The sequence below is a fragment of the Pseudonaja textilis genome, chromosome 2 (genome assembly GCF_049901715.1).
Source record: "Pseudonaja textilis isolate UNSWEBS1 chromosome 2, rPseTex1.2, whole genome shotgun sequence".
NCBI classification, from domain to species: domain Eukaryota; kingdom Metazoa; phylum Chordata; class Lepidosauria; order Squamata; family Elapidae; genus Pseudonaja; species Pseudonaja textilis.
This window is the reverse complement of record NC_141991.1, coordinates 223,937,360-223,957,294: the sequence shown is the minus strand read 5'-3', so window position 1 is coordinate 223,957,294 and position 19,935 is coordinate 223,937,360. Positions and strand designations below refer to the sequence as shown.

Here is a 19,935-nt window from a genome sequence, read left to right as displayed (position 1 = left end):
GACACCATTGCACTGATGGATGTACAGGTTGTATATGAGGAGCTTTCAAAATACACAAATCTTTGCATATTCAGGCTGCTTCAATTCAACGTATACACTCAATGCAGTGGTGACAAGTCTACCGGTTCAGCCAAACCAGTAGCTCTGAAGATCATCTGTGAGTGAACCAGTTCGCTTCAATGATCAGCTACTGGGCCTGCCCACCTGGGTTCTATTCTGACCTTTATTTCCTGGTTTTCAAGCTTGGCTGCTTCATACGGCACAGCGGATTGCCGCATTTCATCTGTTTAACATACAGGGAGATTGCAGGATTGCAGAAGGTCAGTAGCAAACCCTCTGCACACGCGCAAAGTGCACATGTGCACGCAAAGCACGAGCTCAACAAACGGGTTGTTACACTGGTTGAATCACACCCGAGCCACACCCAAAGAACCAGTAGTAAAAAAATGTGAATCCTACCACTGACTCAGTGCTTTGCTGTACTGCAGATGGGAGAACCAGAAGCCATTTCGCTAAATTTAATAGGCTCTGGCAAAGTTCCATGAACAGAAAGGACTGGATTGGAACAACAGACTAAGCTAAAATGTGATTACTTAGCTTGTGTTTTTGAATATTGTGAAAATCTAATGTTGATTCAGCATGCTGTGTGAAACAAATCATTGCATTACACCATACCAAGGCCTACTGTATAGCGCATTAGGTACATGTAGTGATTTGAATCTATTAAAACTAGTTTAAAATTTTATCAGGTTGTTTAAGTAACTAAATGAGGATGTTCCACTGACTCTGTGGAATTGCTGAAGAAACTAGTCTTCACTTGTAGTTGTTTTGTGGCCCACCACTGCCAGCAGAGCTGGCGGCAGACTTGGATAATGAGGTTGGGGAGGAACTTGGCCAGTGCTGGAGTCTGGGGAAGGTTCTGAAGGATGCTCTGTGTCAGACAGAGATTGAGCCAGGGCTGTCCGACATTTCCTAGCTACCGGAGAAGCAGCTGCCTTTGGAGGCTGATTTGAGTGGGGAGGAAGAACAGCTGGGACCTGTTCCAGATGCACATATGTACAGAGCAGTTAAAAGAGGTGAGCAACTGAGGACAAGGAGTCGACTCAGGAAGCAAAGCACACGTGGACGCTGAATGGGGAGGGGGGCTGATGAATAAATAGAAGGAAAGGGGAGTGGTTGTCATAGGACACAACAGTGGTATTTTTGAAGATTTTGCTCATGGTGTTTCCTGCCACAAAGACCGCTTGCAAAAACTTAATTTGCAGCCTTTTGGCTGGAATTCGCAGCCTTACAATTATCTCAAGGAACTGATAAGGTCTATCTATACTGCAGTTAACTCCTTGAAGGATTTTTCGTGGGTGAATGCAATTAATTCACAAGAGGTAAATCAAGCAGCAATCAAGGTTTTTTTGTGACAGTTTCTTGTTTCTGCTAAGGCTGGGTCATAACAGTAGTAGAAAATCCATACAGGTAAGTCCTTGACTTACAACCATAATTAGGATTGAAATCTTGGTCACTGAGTGAAGCGGTTGTTAAGCAAAACATCACATGACTGTTTCACTCAACAACTGTTACCCTGACACTTCCAGTTTTGGTTGTTAAACGATCTTGTAGTTGTTAAGCAGATGGGTAAGGACTGTGGGATGCCCCAGTGGAGTGAGAGAGGCCCTGGTGACCTAGCACAGGTTGCATGAATGTCTTTCTGCTCAGGAACTGAAAATCTTCTCTGCCAAAATCCAAGCACATATTCAGCCCCTGAGCAGAAATATACTTATGTGTGGTCTGCTGTAGGCCACCAGGGCCCCCACCCCACCTCTGAGACACCCTGAATTCTGGACCTTACTGCACTGCCCCTCTGCTAGATGAAAATCCAAGTACGATTTTCAGCCCCTGCGTTGAACAACAATTATGTGCAGTTTGTGCCTGGGTGCCCTGAAGCATCCTGCACACTTTCCTTTACTGTGTGCATCTACACTCAGGAGGCTGAAAATCTTATTTGTGTTTCAACCCTCTCTCACCTCTTGGGGCTGGCTGAAAGAGCTGTGTGCCAAAGGATTTCTATTCTGTGTGCCTACTTAAGATTTTAACAGGGAACTCTTTCAGCCACAACTAGACACGAGTAGGAGTCCTCTTGGCAGGTGGCAGCAGTTTGCAACATTTCCTGCCAGCTCACTCACTGGCTTTTTAAGGAGGCTGATAGTGAAGATTGCAAATGGTGATCCTGTTTGCAGGGGACTTGGCAACAGGTCATAAATACAAATGGTTGTCAAAAACCCAAATCACAAATAAATGACCACAGGTGGCAATGTTTTATGACAGTTAAAAGTGCTTTAAAAGATAAAGGTTCCCCTCGTACCTACGTGCTAGACGTTTCTGGCTTTAGAGGGCGGTGCTCATCTCTGTTACAAAGCCGAAGAGCCAGCGCTGTCCAAAGATGTCTCCGTGGTCATGTGGCTGGCATGACTAAATGCCGAAGGCACACAGAACGTTGTTACCTTCCCACCAAAGTGGTCCCTATTTTTCTACTTGCATTTTTACATGCTTTCGAACTGCTAGGCCATAAAATATTATTTCCCAGGGCACCATTATTTCAAACCATCATTAAACAAACAGTTGTAAGTTGAAGACTACCTGTAGTTAAATAGAGTGCCCACTAAAAAGACAACAAAACAACTCATGTATTGGAAAAAACCTACAGGAAGCTCACAGATAGTTGAAAAATAAATGATTTACCTCTAATTATGGTACTGCAGCTTGAAGACATGAGATTAAACCCCATAGTAAGCTGCAAGGCGCTCTTTTAGAGGAACAGGAAACTGGTCAGAGAAACGCCTCCAATTTTCATCTCCCACTTGATTTTTAAATCCGTGAAGGATCTGAAAATTAAAGTTAACTTTTTTTCAAAGTGATATTTGCAAAATAAATATTTAATTAGTTATGGAATAAAGGCAGAAGTGCTCAAATATTAGTGTCTTGTTAATCCTTTGAAAGGGATGATACATTTTAAAGCACCCAACTATTTTTACAGACTGCTGTAGCCATTTGGAAGCTGCTCCTAGTTATCGTTGCATGTAAAGGATGGACTATCTGGACCATCATAAGCCATGACAGTCCCTTAGAAAGAAGAAAGGAAAGGAAAAGACAAGTTGTAAGGGGAAAAATGAAGAGGAATGGGGACAAAAAGTAAATAGCAAACTTTATCCAAAAGCTCTTACCGAAACAGTTAGCACCAAGGACCTAGTGGGAAGTATTGTTTGTTGCCACCTAGAGCTACAAAAGAAACATCCTTTGGTCCTGCCTACTGGTGCAAGGGGAAAAGCAAGCTAACTGAAGAAATCTTTTAGCAACAGCAGGAAGAAAAATGGAATCATCTTTAATTACAGATCCACATTAGAAATGATGAACAGTATTTGCACATTACCAAAATAAAGTGGTTTGGCACCATACAAAGCTCTCTTTACCTCACATTTAAATAATAATAATAATAATAATATACTGTTTTTAAAAAAATTATTACCTTACAGAACATGTCTCGGAGATCATCTTTTGGGCTAATCCATGATGCAACAGCATCACAAAAAAATATAAAGTCCTGCAAAAGTTTATAGAAATTGTAAATTAGAAATGTTCATTAACAGAAATGCAATAAATTATTTCAAAAATAAGACTATACTTTTCTGCCCCACAATGTCAAATATCAGAAATAAATTCCTAACAAATTGCAATTATCTTTCATATTGGTATCTTATATACTTAGTACATTCCCCTTTCAAAACCTTAAGTCAATTCGTATATATTTATTTCTTTGTTAATCAATCGTATTTGATCATTCAAACATTTAAATTAAATTAATTTCCCTTCCCCTGCCCAAGACCAACGCAAGACTTACTTGGACTACTCCACTAGGGTTGACGGTAATCATGGTACAAATTCCACGGAATGCTGAATCCTTTTCCTCATTGTCCCTTATGTTTCGTAAAGAGGTGCACCTAATACAATAAAGAACCTAAGTTTTAGATTTTTTGTTTTTAATTTTAATTTTAATAGTATTTGATGGAATAAGTGTCACAGCTAGAAGACCTTAAAGACTAAGCCACACAAACATCATTAATCTTACATACATTCTACATTATTTTTTGTATATTAAGCCCTATTTAATTCTCCAAGGGTGGTCAATATTAAATCAGCTACTTTTCTATGTTCCACAGCTGATATTGAATGTGACCTGTATTCCATTAAATACTTCTGTTAATATGAACACACACACATATATATTTATATATAGAAGTGTCCATCGGTAAAAGCAGTATATACTGCAACAATATAAAATTTATGATGTATCATAACATAACATCTTTAACTTGTTACAGCAGCAAGCAAGCAATTTGGTACAAATCTAGAAACATGTATTTCAAACAGCAAGTCAAATTGCAAATGTTTTGAAGTAATGTAATGCGGTGTTTCATGTTTTATGCTATTTGCATGCATATTATCATTCTGGTGGATTTAAATGCTTTTAATTGTCAAGCTTTGACACATCAAGCATGTGACAATCTTATCCCATGCATCAATTAGTTGTTAGCCACAACATGAAATATATACACAAAAGTACTGCTAAAAAACCTCACAAACCTGATAGGACAAGATTAGTCACATGGTTGGCAATGATTAAGAACAGTGATATTTGTAACCAACTGAAAAATACATCTAGAAGTGAGAATAGAGGAAAGGAAGGAAGAAAGAAGAAAGTGAAGAAAAATGAATTAAAAAAAGATTGAATAATACACACCAGGGTCTTATAAACTGCTGTAGCATGGGGGCCACCTCTTGAGGACAAACGTAACCAAGACGACCAATTGTTATTGCTAAGGTAACGCAATCACGGTTATACACCACCAAACGCCAACCAAGACATGAGCAAATGAGGGGGGAAGGAGAAAAATAAAGAAAAAACAACAAATAACTCAGAAACAGAAACCAACAGAACCTGTGTATGATAATAAACATAAGATTTCACCAGTGCTGTTCATTACCACCCCTAAAAATAAGGGCAGCAATATGTGGCATACTATTTGGCGGAGGGCAGGGAAATAAAGGAAAAAGGAATAAAGTGAATGAGAGAACACCAAAATTATGATTAAAATTAAATGAATAGTTTCACTCAATATCTTAATACTGTTTAATTACAACAGCTATTTTTATTTAGGGAATTTGAAACATATTTCTTAACATTAATGAATATTTTTGTGTAATATTTAAAATTAACATTTAATGTGATAAATATTCATTTGAAAATCCAAACAGAATTATATCTAAAGTTATTAGTAATTTCCTAAGGCTATTTTTATTATATAAAACTAAATTTAATAAGAAAGAGGATAATAGGAACATAGCTACTCACAATAAAATTTGCTTTATTGGGTTATTGTAAATATTAAATAATAATAATGTAAATATTACATTATTTATCTTTGTGAAGTGTTTCAAAGCTAAAGATACGACAAACTATAATAAAAGAAACCTGCTTTATCTGAACATTTTCCTGTCTTCAGTCTGAAAATTTGTCTTGAAAGTGGCCATAAACATTTTTAATGGTGTTCTCTCAGCTCACAGAGCAATTCTTCAGAAAAGGGAAAGTGTGGGTATGTTTAAGGATTATTTGAAGCAAACTACATGAATACTAAAATCCAGCAGATTTGTATGAAGCAGAGTAGCCTATGCTTAAAAGACATTATGCAACACTCCAAAACAGGCATTTGTGTGAACAAATCTCATGAACACATGCAGTAAAGCTGATGATGCTCTTTTTCACTATAAGGTTTGGTGTAGGATATACCAACATTATAAAAAAAAAGAATTTTCCTATAAGGCCATATGGATAAAATTAAATATTCTGCTTTGTTTATTTTTAAATCATGCTGTTCATGAAAACTTGGTATTAGTATTCAAATTGCTTTTTTGTTCAAAAACCCAAACTGGATAAACTTCTTTACAGTAACATTGGTCAAAATTTATATATTGGCTGAGAAGAAGTATGTACCACTTATGTTTAGCAGGTATTTTACTTTGCATAATACTGTATTGTGCCAGAATAATTAAGCCTATGAATTCTAATTGTGATTTCAGGTATTAAATTATTTTAGCAGAATATCCCACAACAAATCTAATGTGCAATACATTCAACATTTATTTGTAGTATATAGTATGTCTGGGGTATCCATTTTACAAAATTTAAGTTGTAATTTTCAGGAAACTGGTTTTCTAGAATTTATGCATAGAGAAACCTCTTCTTATTGACAAACTCTTCCTGAATACTGAAACGCTGGTGCAGTGCCAAATCACAGGTATAATTCATTTCCATTACAGAAATAAATGTACTGCTATACTGCATTTTAACAAACATGCATAGAATGAAACTTGACCTACATCCTTAAAAATAAGCCAAAATTGGTTTAAACTGAAACTCAGATAACCAGTCATTTCTATAACAGACTATGATTTTAAATACACATTCAGAGTGCCAGTTTCGTTTGGTCCTGATTTAGCCATGAAAGCCAGCTTTAGGCCACTCATTCTCAGGGTTATGTTGCAGGGAAGCTAGGAGAAGGAAGGTGTATTATATATGCTTGCCACCTTGAGTTAATTATTTAAAAAGTGAGGGAAAAACTAATAAAAATAAACAAATATTTGCAGTCTAGCTATCACACTACAATGCAGATAGCTAGCTAGAAAGGTAACCAGAAATTTATAGAATACTGGAAAATTTGTTAACATGTTCCACAGGGTATAGGACAAGATTCAATTCCATTATAAAGCCTCCTTCAATTCTAATACCATTATATACATCAACCAAATTGTATATGTTTACACAATGTATAATGTCCAGCCACTTAAAAATCTGTTTGGTTTCATCATGTTGTCCATTATAATTATGAAGACTTCAAGTAAGCTACATGCAAAGAACTGATAATTTATTTCATATAAAAAGAAGTCAACTGGATTATTTTAACTATAAATATAACCAAAATTTAATAATGTAGCTAAAATTTTGAAGTCTTATGTACTGATACAAAACAACCCCACTAGAATTTTTTGGGAAAAACATTGATAATTTCATGGCAGCAAGACGAAGAAAAAACAATTTGCTCTTCCTTAACACAAAACAATTAGTCTAAATTGTAGGGAATTAATCACCTTAGCTCCAAATTTGCCACAAACTACTACTCTTTTGGCAGCACTCTTGAAAAAATTGTTCATTAATGGAAGATCCCTCCCCTACCAACACAGCTTCAGAATATTTAATTTGCTCAATGATAGAATCACAACATCAGAGAAGTAAAGGTAACTGAAGCTAATTAATTAGTTTGGCAGGAGCTGTTTATAGGTAGTTGTCAACTTACAACCATAATTGAGCCCAAAATTTCCATTGCTCAGGAGCAAAATTATTAAGTGAATTTTGCCCATTTTATGTTCTTTCTTGCCACAATTTTTAAGTGAATCGCTACAGATGTTAACTTAGTAACAGGGTTATGTTAATCTGGCTTCCTCATTGACTTTGTTTGTCAGAAGATTGCAAAAGATGATCACATCATCTTGGGACACTGCATAATAAACACAAGCCAGTGGCCAAGCCACCAAATTCTGATCATGTGACCATGGGGATACTGCAGTGGTCCTAAGTGTGAAAAAAGGTCATAAGTAACTTTTTTCAGTGCCATTAGAACTTCAAATAGCTGTAAATTGAGGACTACCTGTTATTAAACCAACTGGATTGAACAAGCATCTAAAATTCATCTTATTTTTAATACTGATCAAGTTTTCCTACAATTTTGTGTAATACATTTTAAAAGTCACTGCAAACAGATCAGTTGTAGGGTACCTGTGTTTTCTAACAAAGTCTTTGGTGTGTTGGGTCTGTTAATGATTTCTACAAGCTGGTGCAAAACCATAGGGACATAAGGCTGCATCTCTATACCTAGAAAAAAACACACAAGCAATGTATTAAAAATCACTTTTCATTATAGGCACTTTAACACAGCTGACAGAGTTTATAAGTGGCTATAAGACCAAAAAAAATCTACACAATTGAACATTCAAACTAGCATTAAAAAAAAAAAGCCAATCTCACCCATCTGAATAGAAATTTCTCCAATTGCCCATGTGGCATTGTTACACACAGAAATGAACTCAGGGTTTAGGTTTGTTCCCAAAATTGGCATGAAATCAGCTGAAAAAACACAAATAAGCCCTGTCATTAAAATTTATCCTTTGTTAGAACGTAGCATAAACTTCAGCATGATATAATTTTAATAGAAAATTCTTTTGACATTTTAACCCTCCAATATTTATAAAACCATTCCAACAAAAAAGTTCAGATTCCAAATAGGAAAGTCCATTATAAACATGCCAATGTATTAAAATTAATCTCCCTTCCAGACAACAGGCATATGGATACATTTGTCATAGGAACCTGTTTTTTTTTTAATGCAATAGCAGTTTCTGAAGTGGAGCAAGCATAGTATTTATTAGGATCCAACCAGAAATAGTTTATCATAGTCCATGAAAATTCTAAATCTGATCTAAACAGATGTTTACAATCTATCACACAGCGAAGAAAAGATATGTATATGGAAATGAGAGAACAGGATAAAAATTGAGGTTTAAATATTAGTCACTACTAATTGCAATAGGGTATTTTCTTTAAAATCTGAATAGGAGGAAAAGGCAACCTGGGGCTTATAACAGAGTGCCATTTTCTAAAAAGGAAGATATATTGGAAACTGGGCTACTCCTCCTATTTGTCCAATAGGCAGGACTACAAATTTTTGTAACAATACTTAAGAGAGACAGAGAAAAAAAATCTCTGTTGGGTAAAGATGTATTGGAAAATGATAAAGAAAACCAGTGAGAGATAAGCCTGATAGTAACTGGATCCTTGGTGGCAGAAAACAGATCATTTGGTTATTAAGGATTCTTGAGATTGCAAGAGAGAACCAACGCTCAGAATGTTCGCACCAGCTGGAACTCTTACCATCAGCTGCAGCCAGCCAGCCTTCCTTCCTTCCCTCCTTCCTTTCCTCCCTCTCCCCCCTCCTTCCTTCCTCCCTCCCTCCTTCCACTTCACAACTGTTTTCTCCTTCCATTTAAAAACCTCAAAATACAAAGGAAAAAAAGCTTAATCTCCTCAAGATCCTTGAGGAGGTCCTTGACAAGGTCCGTGACAAGATGTGCTGCCTGATTATGATATTGTAATTTGTCTGAAGATGGAGTTTTGTCTTTTTGCCAAATGCACTAGAAGTGCCCTGCAGACATTTAGGAAATTATTGGTGTAATTCGAATACCTGTGAGCAATCATATCTAACTTGAGGTGGAACAAGATTTCTATGAAGGAATTGTCAAGGAAAGCAGTTTTTTTTAAATCCTTCCTGCTGGGTGATTCTGAATCAACTGGAGGTATGATACATGCTTCCAAGAAACAAGGCGGAGTGGCTGCAGTTACCAAGCAAGAAAAGAGGGTCCCCAGAGGAGAAGAAACAGAATTGATGATCCAACTGATGCGTATAGAATCAGAAAGGAAGAATTTGCAGAATACACTAATTGGTAAAAAAATTGAGCAACAAAGAAGCTATGATAAGAGAAGTATGACTATAGTAAGTGTGGCTTGGCAAAGTTATTTTTCTTCACTTCACTTCTTCTCTAACTTAGAAAAGACAAGAAATGGGAAAAAATTAAACCAAAGCTATTTAGAGGAGTTAACTTAACAAAGTTCAGTGATCAGGATTCAAAACTGTGTAGATAAGGGATGGATCAAGTGAAACAGTTGTGATTACTGTTAAAGGAAACATTAAAATAAATAAACAAGATTGTATGTTATTCTTTAATTAAGATATATCCACACCCATTAAAGAGATAACAATAAATAACACTACAGACAGAAGTAGTACACTGTGTTTATGTTTGGATTTATTCCTATTCATTCCTCAGTCTTCAGCAGTCCTAGGCACTGGGACAGGGATCTGCAACCTTAAACAATCGAAGAGCCATTTGGACCTGTTTCCCACAGAAAACACCAGGAGCCAATAATTTAACAACTGGTGTGACTGGGTGGACGTGGCCAACTCGACATCACTTACTCCCACCCAATTACATGACCCCCCCAGCCATGCCTACTCAGCTGGTCATTAGGGCAGAGAACTGGTTAGGTTATTTGCCACCTGGCCCCACCTCACCCCTCCCCTCCCAGCCACCTCTTGCCACACCCAGCTTCAAGTGTGTTCACCTTCTCTCTCTCCCTGTGTGTATGTGTGTGTGTGTCTGTCTGTCTTTTTCTTTCTCGGTCTCTCTCTCTCTCTGTGTCTCTGTGGATGCTGCTGCTGTTGCCAGGGGAGAGTGGGGGCAGGGTCGCATTGTGGCTCTGCGTCATAATGGGCTCCAGGTGGAGGAGGGAACCCGCCTCACTCATTGTGAGGTGCACTAAATTTCACTGTGCTGTGCAAGGCACTGTGAGAGCAGCGGGCAGGCCATGGAAGCAGCAACAGCTCCAAGCCCGAAGTAGCTTACAGCTCCAAACCCAAAGCAGTGGGAGGTGAGGGCTGCCTTGAGCACAAATGTACCGTGATGAAGGCAGAATACTGCTGCTGTGCATAGGCAAGTACAGGGTGCTTTGCTCCTGCTCTGGAATATGGAGAGAATCTTCTCAGGCCAGGCGAGAAATGACTGGGAAGGGAGCGGCAGCCAGTGGGGTGATCAGCCCACAGTGAGCCGCAGCAGAGGGCCGAAAGCAGGTTGTCAACCCCTGCACTGGAACATGGCAGAAATTTAACTGGAAGGAGGAGTTGGTTCTATCTCATTTATCAACTGTTACCATCTCTTACTAATACCTACAAGAACAAGTGAGAGAAACAACTCTGCTTTTACTCCACTGAAAGAAAAATTTAACTGTTATTATCAACCAAATGATGTGAAGTTCTCAGTTAAACTATTTAACATGAGGCAATTCACTTAGCCCATGCTTCACTTTTCTATTGCCAACAAAGAACTGTCAGCAAAATGATAAATCAATCGCTATCAAAAATCTCCCTGAACACATAACCCATATACAGTTGTAAGAGAAAGCTGGTGGACCCCTAAAAACTATTTATTTATAAACTTGCATGTAATCCTTAAAAACTATTTCTAATCTTGCTTGTAATCAGTACTGTGACTTGCACTGAGATCAGATCCAAGTCTTATAAGAGATTCTGATTAACATACAACTATACAAAATACTCCCATGCCTTTATTGAACACACTAAGTAATATTCATCATTTACATGAAGATGTGAAATCCTATTAAGTAAATTGAGTTGTATGTATAAATTAATCAGATGATAATCTAGGTCTCCTCATTAAAATGCACAAATATTGAATTCCACTAATGGAACCCTCAACCTTCTCTTCACAACACATATTTTTAAGTGAATTTAGCCCAGTCAAGGGAGAACTCTGTGGTGTGCAAAATATACAACACTATGGGAGATTCCCATCCCAAATCCCAGGATTATAGTGAAGGACCAGATCAATTTTGTATTGTCAGATGTCAGACCTGATGTTAACTGTTCATAAATGCTAGGGAAACACTGAATAAAAGTTATGTAACTGGGAGGAAAGAATATTCTCCAGAAAATTGTCATTTATCTCAACCAAATTATACCTGAATGATCTAATAGGCTACTGGAACAACAATTTGTGAATAGATCAAAACAGAATATTTGGACATGAATGGTGAAATTATGTCTGGAGAAAATGAAACAGTGTTACATTGAAAAGGTCTCATCTCAATCACATGTATGTTAGAAATATCATAGTTTGGGGCTCCTTTGCAGCCTGATGATCCAAATGGCTCACGAACACTGAAGGAACAATGGATTCTGGATTGTACTAACAAATCCTACAAGAGCACATCAGAATATGTCTATTGTGGTCTGCCAGCAGCCTGTGGAGACAGCAGAATCGGACAGTGGGGAAGAACATGGGCCAGTCCGGGAGTCTGGAGAGGACTTGGATGATGGTCCTGCGTCCATCTGGGAGTTATGTGCTGACTCCGGAGCCTCCAGAATCTGACAGCAGCGAGGCAGAAGAACAAGGGGAGCCTGTTCCCAGTGTGCGCAGAGCTGCCAGAAGGCAACAGCAGCTAAGACAAAAGGGCAACTCGGGAGTAAGGCTTGGGGGTGATTGCCATAAGATATAAAGGAAGTGCAAAGGGACAGGGACCTTTGCAGGAAGCAACGTTGTTCGCTCTGGTCAGTTTGGAACCTGAAAGCTCTGTGGTGAATTTGTGCTCAGTTTGGTTTTAAAAGACTAATTGGTACTTTAGTCTTGGCAGCACTTCAAGAAATATAAAGGTGTGTTCTTATGAGACTTCTTCCGAAGAATGGCAGACTTCCATAGGACTATTTATAACTCGTTAAGACTCATTATGGGCTGTGAATGATGATAATTCATAACCATTGAACTAAAATAAAAGGGTTTTGGATTTAATGTGTGTTTGTGGGTGTCTCAGGAAGCCTTGGTCAGAACAATGTCTATGAATTGAAGTTTATATGAATGGGAGTGACACAATGCGAGAGTGATTCTATATATATATATAAAATCAGAATACCAAAGACAGAAGAAATATTACATTTGGAAATATCCAAACAGGTGCATCAACCACATCCCAATTACAACATTATAGGAAATTCAAAAGCAAGCAATTCATGCAAGGCTGGCTTTAGATTTGAGTTGAATGTGCACTGTCTTAGGGTGTCAAAACTTAAGGCATGTACAGTGGGCCATTTGGTGAAGTAGTTAAGGTGCTACCTAGGAGGCTGAGTTCTACTCCCACTTTAGCATGAAAGTCAGCTGGGTCACTGCAGCAGTTATTCTCTTTCAACACAACGCATGTAACAAGAGTTGTTTTGAGGAAAATAGGAGGAAAAAGGAGTATTAACCACCTTGTTCACCATTGTGCATTATTTATGAGAAAAACAAATAAAGGTAGGAAATAAATAATTATTGAATTAGCTCCTAATTTGTGCAAGGCAACCTAAAACAGCAAGGAGTGGAAGTAGTGTTTTAAGGAAGAATGGGCCAAAATACTATGAGGCCAATGTGTGACAGTGCTCAACGGGTAATGTATAAAAAACATTTGGCTGGAATCACTGCTGCTAAAGGAGGCAATCTAGTTAATAAATGAAAACTTCTCAAATGTTTTCTAACAAATATAGTGAGTATTACATATTCAATAAACACAGGTGTGTAGAACACCTTGTGTGTTGTTTGTTTTGTCAGAATTTATTTATTTATTAGCAAGATGCAAATGAAACTCAGATCACATTGTAAGCCATAGTACTGCAGGTTAATGGAGAGTTTACAATCATTATATTGATTACGGGACAGGAAACTTTACAGACTTGAAGAAAATATACATCAGTATTAAACTAGATTTCTTTTAAGCCAAGGCAGAAAGACAGTGAAGCAAATACATAGGAACCAAGCACCTCTTTCTCATTATTCTAGATGAGAATTTATTCACTGAAATAATCCACAAAATATTTCTCCCCACCATGGCACATTGGTAATAAAAGCACTATAAACAGGTCCAAGCCATAAATGTATACATATATGTATGGCAATTTTCTATTACTCCAGCCATCATTATCAATTTAAGAATATAAAGGACTTTTAATATCAAATTATAAAACACAATGAATATGAGTTGGCAGTTCAAACTATACATAAGAGTTTGCAGTATTAAATTACCTACCAATGCAGGGCTTCACATGCTGAAAACATGCCTTTGTCAAATCCCCTAGCAAGGCAAAAGAACTCTGTCGTACCTCAGGCATTTTATCCTAAGAGGAAAGAAAAAAGCCTTTGCTTTTATTTAGAAAATAAAAACAGCATCAAGGCAAGAGAATGAGATTATTTATCTCACCTGCATACACTGGTACATCAGTGTCAGGATATTGCTCCGAGCCACTAATTGTTCAATGTTGCCTCCAAGTCCTTCAGCTAAACCACTTAGTAAATCAAGAGCCACAATCATGAAATCTTTATCTGGAGCTTCATACTGGTCTGGTTGAGCATTATGCAACTAGGAAAAAAAACAATCATTGTTTAAAAGATTTAAGTATGCAACATTACAGTGTATAATTTTCATTAGTTTTTATCCCCCAAACCAGCAAATTGATCAAAGGATTTTATGACCAATCAAGGAGTTTAAATCCCACTGAATCTACATTTCCTAATGGTATGAAAACTGGTAACAGAAAATACCATGGCTTGTGCAAGAGTCTTTTGTACCAGATTCACACAGCGCTGGTAGACAGGTTCACAGTATGGAAGGAAGCCAGATTGCAAGGCAGTGGCAACAGAAGACAGGCACTGAAATACAGGAGACAAATTAAGGAACATGTGTACCCAATTACATAGTGTCTAAGATATTTGCTACATTAATTCTGTTTAAAAGAGAAAAATTTGAGATAAAATAAGCTCATGTATTCACAGATTAAGAAACTGTGCAGGGACATAATCATAATGCTTCAACACACAAGACCAGAAGAACTCTCTATTGATTCTTTGCAGTTTAATTCTACAGTTCCTTCAGAAACACATTCAGAAAGCTAATTCCTAGAAAATCCTCAGAACTGCCACATTATGGTGCAATCATATCAGGTCTTGTCAAAAGATCTTCATGAAGCGAATGGGTCTTAGTCCTAATTATATAGATGCAGAATTAGGATACCTCAATTTCCCTGTTAAAAGCTGGCATCAAAAGGAAGAAAATTTAAACAGTGAAGATTTATAAAAGTCAAAAGAACTATTTCTAACAACAGCATGAATTACCTCTAATAAAGGGAAAAGATCTTTATCTTCATCCTTTAACATGTTCCATTTTTGGATTAATGGAGGCATAAGCATCTGGATGTATTCCTGTAGACAATGAAAAATTCACAGAATTTATGCTCTACAAAACTTTATTTAGGTTTTTTTTAGCAGTTATGTAGATTCCCTTAACTGACAACAGTTGAATTGCCCACTCTCCAACAGTATTCTTAGCAATTTAGACTATAAAATTCTTCTCCCACTCCCAAATTAACATATAGTTTACAGTCACTTGTTGGCCTTGGGCAGGAAAGGTGTGTTTACAAAAAGGTCCTATCTATTCCAGTAATGATTGGAACAGTAATCACTAAGAATCACTGGTTCCAGCCTTGCTGCTTTCTTCCTTGTAGTTATGACAAAATAATGGAGATTATCACTGAAGCATTTGAACAATTATAAGAAAAACATCTAGGCATACTTTTTAAAGCTTTAGATAGTATTCAATTCATGAACAAGTCAGATTTTATAATGTTTCTTAAGAGCCTAATATAAAGCAAAAAGAAAAAAAAAGGAAAAAAAATCCATTAATAAAGCAATGAATAACTTGGGCAAGAAATCTCCAAAAATACTTATCTAGAATGAATGCTTGATAAAGAAATGAATAGTCAAGATTTTTTAGAGAATTCAGATATACAATTTATTTATAAAATTTATAGGATGCCCATCTTACCTCAACTTAACTTGGGGCGATACTTACTGGTTTGTTTAGATGATGGCCTACAGAATCTGCTAAAGTTCCTATAGCATCATAAAGAATGAGCAGATTCTTATGTTGGTATTTACTAAATGCAAATACCAAAGTATCAAGTATATAAGCAAGATAAGGAACAAGCTCTGTACAAGCCTCCTCTTCTAGAGTAGCAAAGGCACTAAAAGGCAAAAGAAAACATTAGTCTACATCATGAAGGAATGTACTTTTCCCACTTAAATAAAACAGTAAATCCTTTTTAAAATCTATTAACACTATATAGGGAACCAAAGTTTCTGATGGACATGAGGAATTATTATAAGATTTCTGTTCAGTATATTCTAATTCTAATGGCTAGAATAGAACTTATTTAGCTTAATCCTTTTATATATTTAACAAAAATGAATGTAGCTGTTAAAAGCAAATATAATTACAGGAGAATGGTTAAAAATCATCTCAAATGGCTTTTCCAGTCAACTAGAAATGAGCTACTCAACAAAAATAAATAAAACAATACTGTAGACTGTACTATGTACCTTGAGAGCCATGGCTCGCATTTCTATACTGTGACCTACCTGCAGGCAGCTTCTTGTACTCTCTTGTTACTATCAAGGATACGCTTTAGCAACTCAGTCATTAATGGCTTCAAGTATGTGTCTGGGGGTTGACTGACTACCCAATGTGCATAGCGACTAAGAGTCCAGCAAGTAATGGAGCGCACAAGAGCCTTTTTATCAGAGAGGCACTGAATAAGGTGAGGGATTAGCTCGGGAAGATATGGAATCATACCCTGCATACAACCTGTAGGAATATGAAATGAAATAAGAAAGAAGTAAGAAATAGTTTAACAATCTGATAATTATATAGTGTTGCTACTACTACTACTATTACTATTACAGGTAGTCAATATACCAACTTAGTAAAGTTGCTGCACAGGCAACTCTAGGCAGCTTGCAACATTAAAATGTATGAGATGTATTAAAAAATGTATTAAACATTATCAAATGTATTGATATTAAACCAAAACAGACTAGTAAAATAACAAGTTTGTATATTATTAAGTATCTCAATACCAATTTCATACTTCAAACATATGACACGTACTATTTTGAATTATATTTTGTTGTGAATAACAAATATGAAATAAAATATTTTACTGAATTAGTCTCAGCTTACAAGCACATAAAAGATATTTAATATAACTTTATGTTCATTAGCCATCAATTTCCTATTACTATTCTAATTCTTTCTTCAAATTATTGCCAATAATTATATCCACATTAGTTTTATTTGTTTATAAAAATACAGTAGTCATATAATCATCTAAAATACATTTCAAATCTGACAATTTGAGTCTTCAAACATTTCAAATGCATCAAGGACTAACTTGTGAAATAAAGCAATATTTTAATAAATACTGATATTTTGGGTTTTAATCACTCAAATTCTTCTTGCAATAATTAAAATAAATTGTTCCGCTTGTCCATGATTTCCAAAAAAAAAATTGCATTGACATTTTCAAGTTGGGATTGTTTCATAGTTAAATTTGTTATGTGGTAAGGACTGAAAGGCTACTTTTGTTCCATAATTTTCAAATGTACCATGCAGCCTTTAATGCTGGAAATACAGTACAACTATTTTTTATTATAAAAAGTGTTTTATTTTTTTATTTTTACACATCTCTTCACATGGGCAACATGATTCTGGATTATAACACTTGTCAATAGTCAAACTTTCATTTCCATTAATCTTATACAATATCATCTCAATATTATTATCCATTTCACTCATCTTTAAATAAATTTGCATTTCGTATTTCAATTCATTAGTTCAATATCAATATCATTTCATCCACACACAGGTTTTCAATACTTTATCCCCTATTATTTCCATTTTCAGCTTACCACCTATTTTATTTTACATTACACATCATTATTATCCTTAATTTTCTCTAAGCCGATATACACTGCTCAAAAAAATAAAGGGAACACTTAAACAACACAATGTAACTCCAAGTCAATCACACTTCTGTGAAATCAAACTGTCCACTTAGGTAGCAACACTGATTGACAATCAATTTCACATGCTGTTGTGCAAATGGAATAGACAACAGGTGGAAAGCATAGGCAGTTAGCAAGACATCCCCAATAAAGGAGTGGTTCTGCAGGTGGTGACCACAGACCACTTCTCAGTTCCTATGCTTTCTGGCTGATGGTTTGGTCACTTTTGAATGCTGGCAGTGCTTTCACTCTAGTGGTAGCATGAGACGGAGTCTACAACCCACACAAGTGGCTCAGGTAGTGCAGCTCATCCAGGATGGCACATCAATGCGAGCTGTAGCAAGAAGGTTTGCTGTGTCTGTCAGCGTAGTGTCCAGAGCATGGAGGCGCTACCAGGAGACAAGCCAGTACATCAGGAGACGTGGAGGAGGCCATAGGAGGGCAACCACTCAGCATCAGGACCGCTACCTCTGCCTTTGTACAAGGAGGGACAGGAGCATTGCCAGAGCCCTGCAAAATGACCTCCAGAGGGCCACAAATGTGCATGTGGCCGCTCAAATGGTCAGAAAAAGACTCCATGAGGATGGTATGAGGGCCCGACATCCACAGGTGGGGGTTGTGCTGACAGCCCAACACCATGCAGGACGTTTGGCATTTGCCAGAGAACACCAAGATTGGCAAATCCGCCACTGGTGCCCTGTGCTCTTCACAGATGAAAGCAGGTTCACACTGAGCATATGTGACAGACGTGACAGGGTATGGAAGCGCCGTGGAGAACGTTCTGCTACCTGCAACATCCTCCAGCATGACCAGCTTGGCAGTGGGTCAGTAATGGTGTGGGGTGGCATTTTTTTAGGGGGCCGCACAGCCCTCCATGTGCTCGCCAGAGGTAGCCTGACTGCCATTAGGTACCAAGATGAGATCCTCAGACCCTTGTGAGACCATATGCTGGTGCGGTTGGCCCTGGGTTCCTCCTAATGCAAGACAATGCTAGACCTCATGTGGCTGGAATGTGTCAGCAGCTCCTGCAAGACGAAGGCATTGATGCTATGGATTGGCCCGCCCGTTCCCCAAACCTGAATCCAACTGAACACATCTGGGACATCATGTCTCGCTCCATCCACCAACACCACATTGCACCACAGACTGTCCAGGAGTTGGGGGATGCTTTAGTGCAGGTGTGAGAGGAGATCCCTCAGAAGACCATCCACCACCTCATCAGGAGCATGCCCAGGAGTTGTAGGTCATACAGGCACGTGGAGGCCACACACACTACTGAACCTCATTTTGACTTGTTTTAAGGACACTACATCAAAGTTGGATCAGCCTGTAGTGTTTTTTTCCACTTTAATTTTGAGTGTAACTGCAAATCCAAACCTCCACAGATTGCTAAATTTGATTTCCATTGATAATTTTTGTGTGATTTTGTTGTCAGCACATTCAACTATGTAATTAACAAAGTATTTAATAAGAATATTTCATTCATTCAGATCCAGAATGTCTTATTTTTGTGTTCCCTTTATTTTTTTGAGCAGTGCATAATAAACAATCTAAAAAGAGTAAAAGTAAAATAAAACCAATATATTTAGGATCCACATGGTATTTTTCATTCCCCTACTTTTATCATAATAAAATACTTTCATTATACATTTTGTAATATCCATTAAATAATCAACTGTATATTTTAGAATGTATTTTAAAGTATCCCCCCCCCGTAAATTGCTAAGATAACTTAATATATCTCATTTTATCTTCACCTTACTTATAATCATTAATAATCATATTTTTTCTTCCTTTCCCCTTTGCCAAAGTTTATCTATATATTTTTATTCATTTCCATTCCTGTTTTTAATCCTCCAAAGAAAGGGTTCATAACAGCATAATTCATGTAATTCTCATGTGTGTGTGTGTGTGTGTGTGTGTGTATAGAGAGAGAGTTATATATAGTTTTATATAGTTATACATAGTTATATAATCCTAAAATATTTTCCAGCAAGTTTTAAACTAAATACCATGTGGTATCCCCCTTATAAAATCCCTAAAGCTTATCTCTAAATTTTTCAGCTTTATTATTTCTTTTCATTTTAGCCAGCTTTCCCTTTTCTAAGTTTCCCCGGGCTTTCTTCTTTTTTCCTTCTGGTGTTATTTTTATTCCCCTCTGCCTGTCAGCCATGTTTTCTAGTTCTCTTTTGGGGGATTTCTTCTTATATAATTCCTTCTTCTTCTTAGTCTTGGGAGCCTTATTTGTTTTATTTGTTGTCTCTGTTGTTAATGTTTCTATTTTAAATCCTTTTATATCCTTTGGCAATAGTCCTTGTTTATTCATCTGGGCTGTTGTTT

General features: G+C 37.0%; 1 protein-coding gene across 3 annotated transcripts in view; it reads right to left on the bottom strand.

Annotated features, from left to right (window-relative positions):
• TNPO1 (transportin 1) overlaps positions 1 to 19,935 on the bottom strand; it is a 50,770-nt gene that overhangs the window by 6,040 nt on the left and 24,795 nt on the right. For 2 of the 3 annotated variants that reach the window (XM_087927136.1, XM_026718177.2), the window contains exons 13-24: positions 16,171 to 16,396; positions 15,605 to 15,776; positions 14,869 to 14,955; positions 14,299 to 14,406; positions 13,958 to 14,116; positions 13,787 to 13,874; positions 8,129 to 8,227; positions 7,880 to 7,975; positions 4,790 to 4,865; positions 3,890 to 3,989; positions 3,518 to 3,592; positions 2,734 to 2,876 (exon numbers count right to left, since the gene is read on the bottom strand). In XM_087927136.1, coding sequence (XP_087783262.1) covers positions 2,769 to 2,876; positions 3,518 to 3,592; positions 3,890 to 3,989; positions 4,790 to 4,865; positions 7,880 to 7,975; positions 8,129 to 8,227; positions 13,787 to 13,874; positions 13,958 to 14,116; positions 14,299 to 14,406; positions 14,869 to 14,955; positions 15,605 to 15,776; positions 16,171 to 16,396 — 1,394 coding nt within the window. In that variant the 3' untranslated portion in view covers positions 2,734 to 2,768. The remainder of the gene's footprint in view (positions 1 to 2,733; positions 2,877 to 3,517; positions 3,593 to 3,889; positions 3,990 to 4,789; positions 4,866 to 7,879; positions 7,976 to 8,128; positions 8,228 to 13,786; positions 13,875 to 13,957; positions 14,117 to 14,298; positions 14,407 to 14,868; positions 14,956 to 15,604; positions 15,777 to 16,170; positions 16,397 to 19,935) is intronic. The other variant, XR_015742285.1, reaches the window with a different exon arrangement.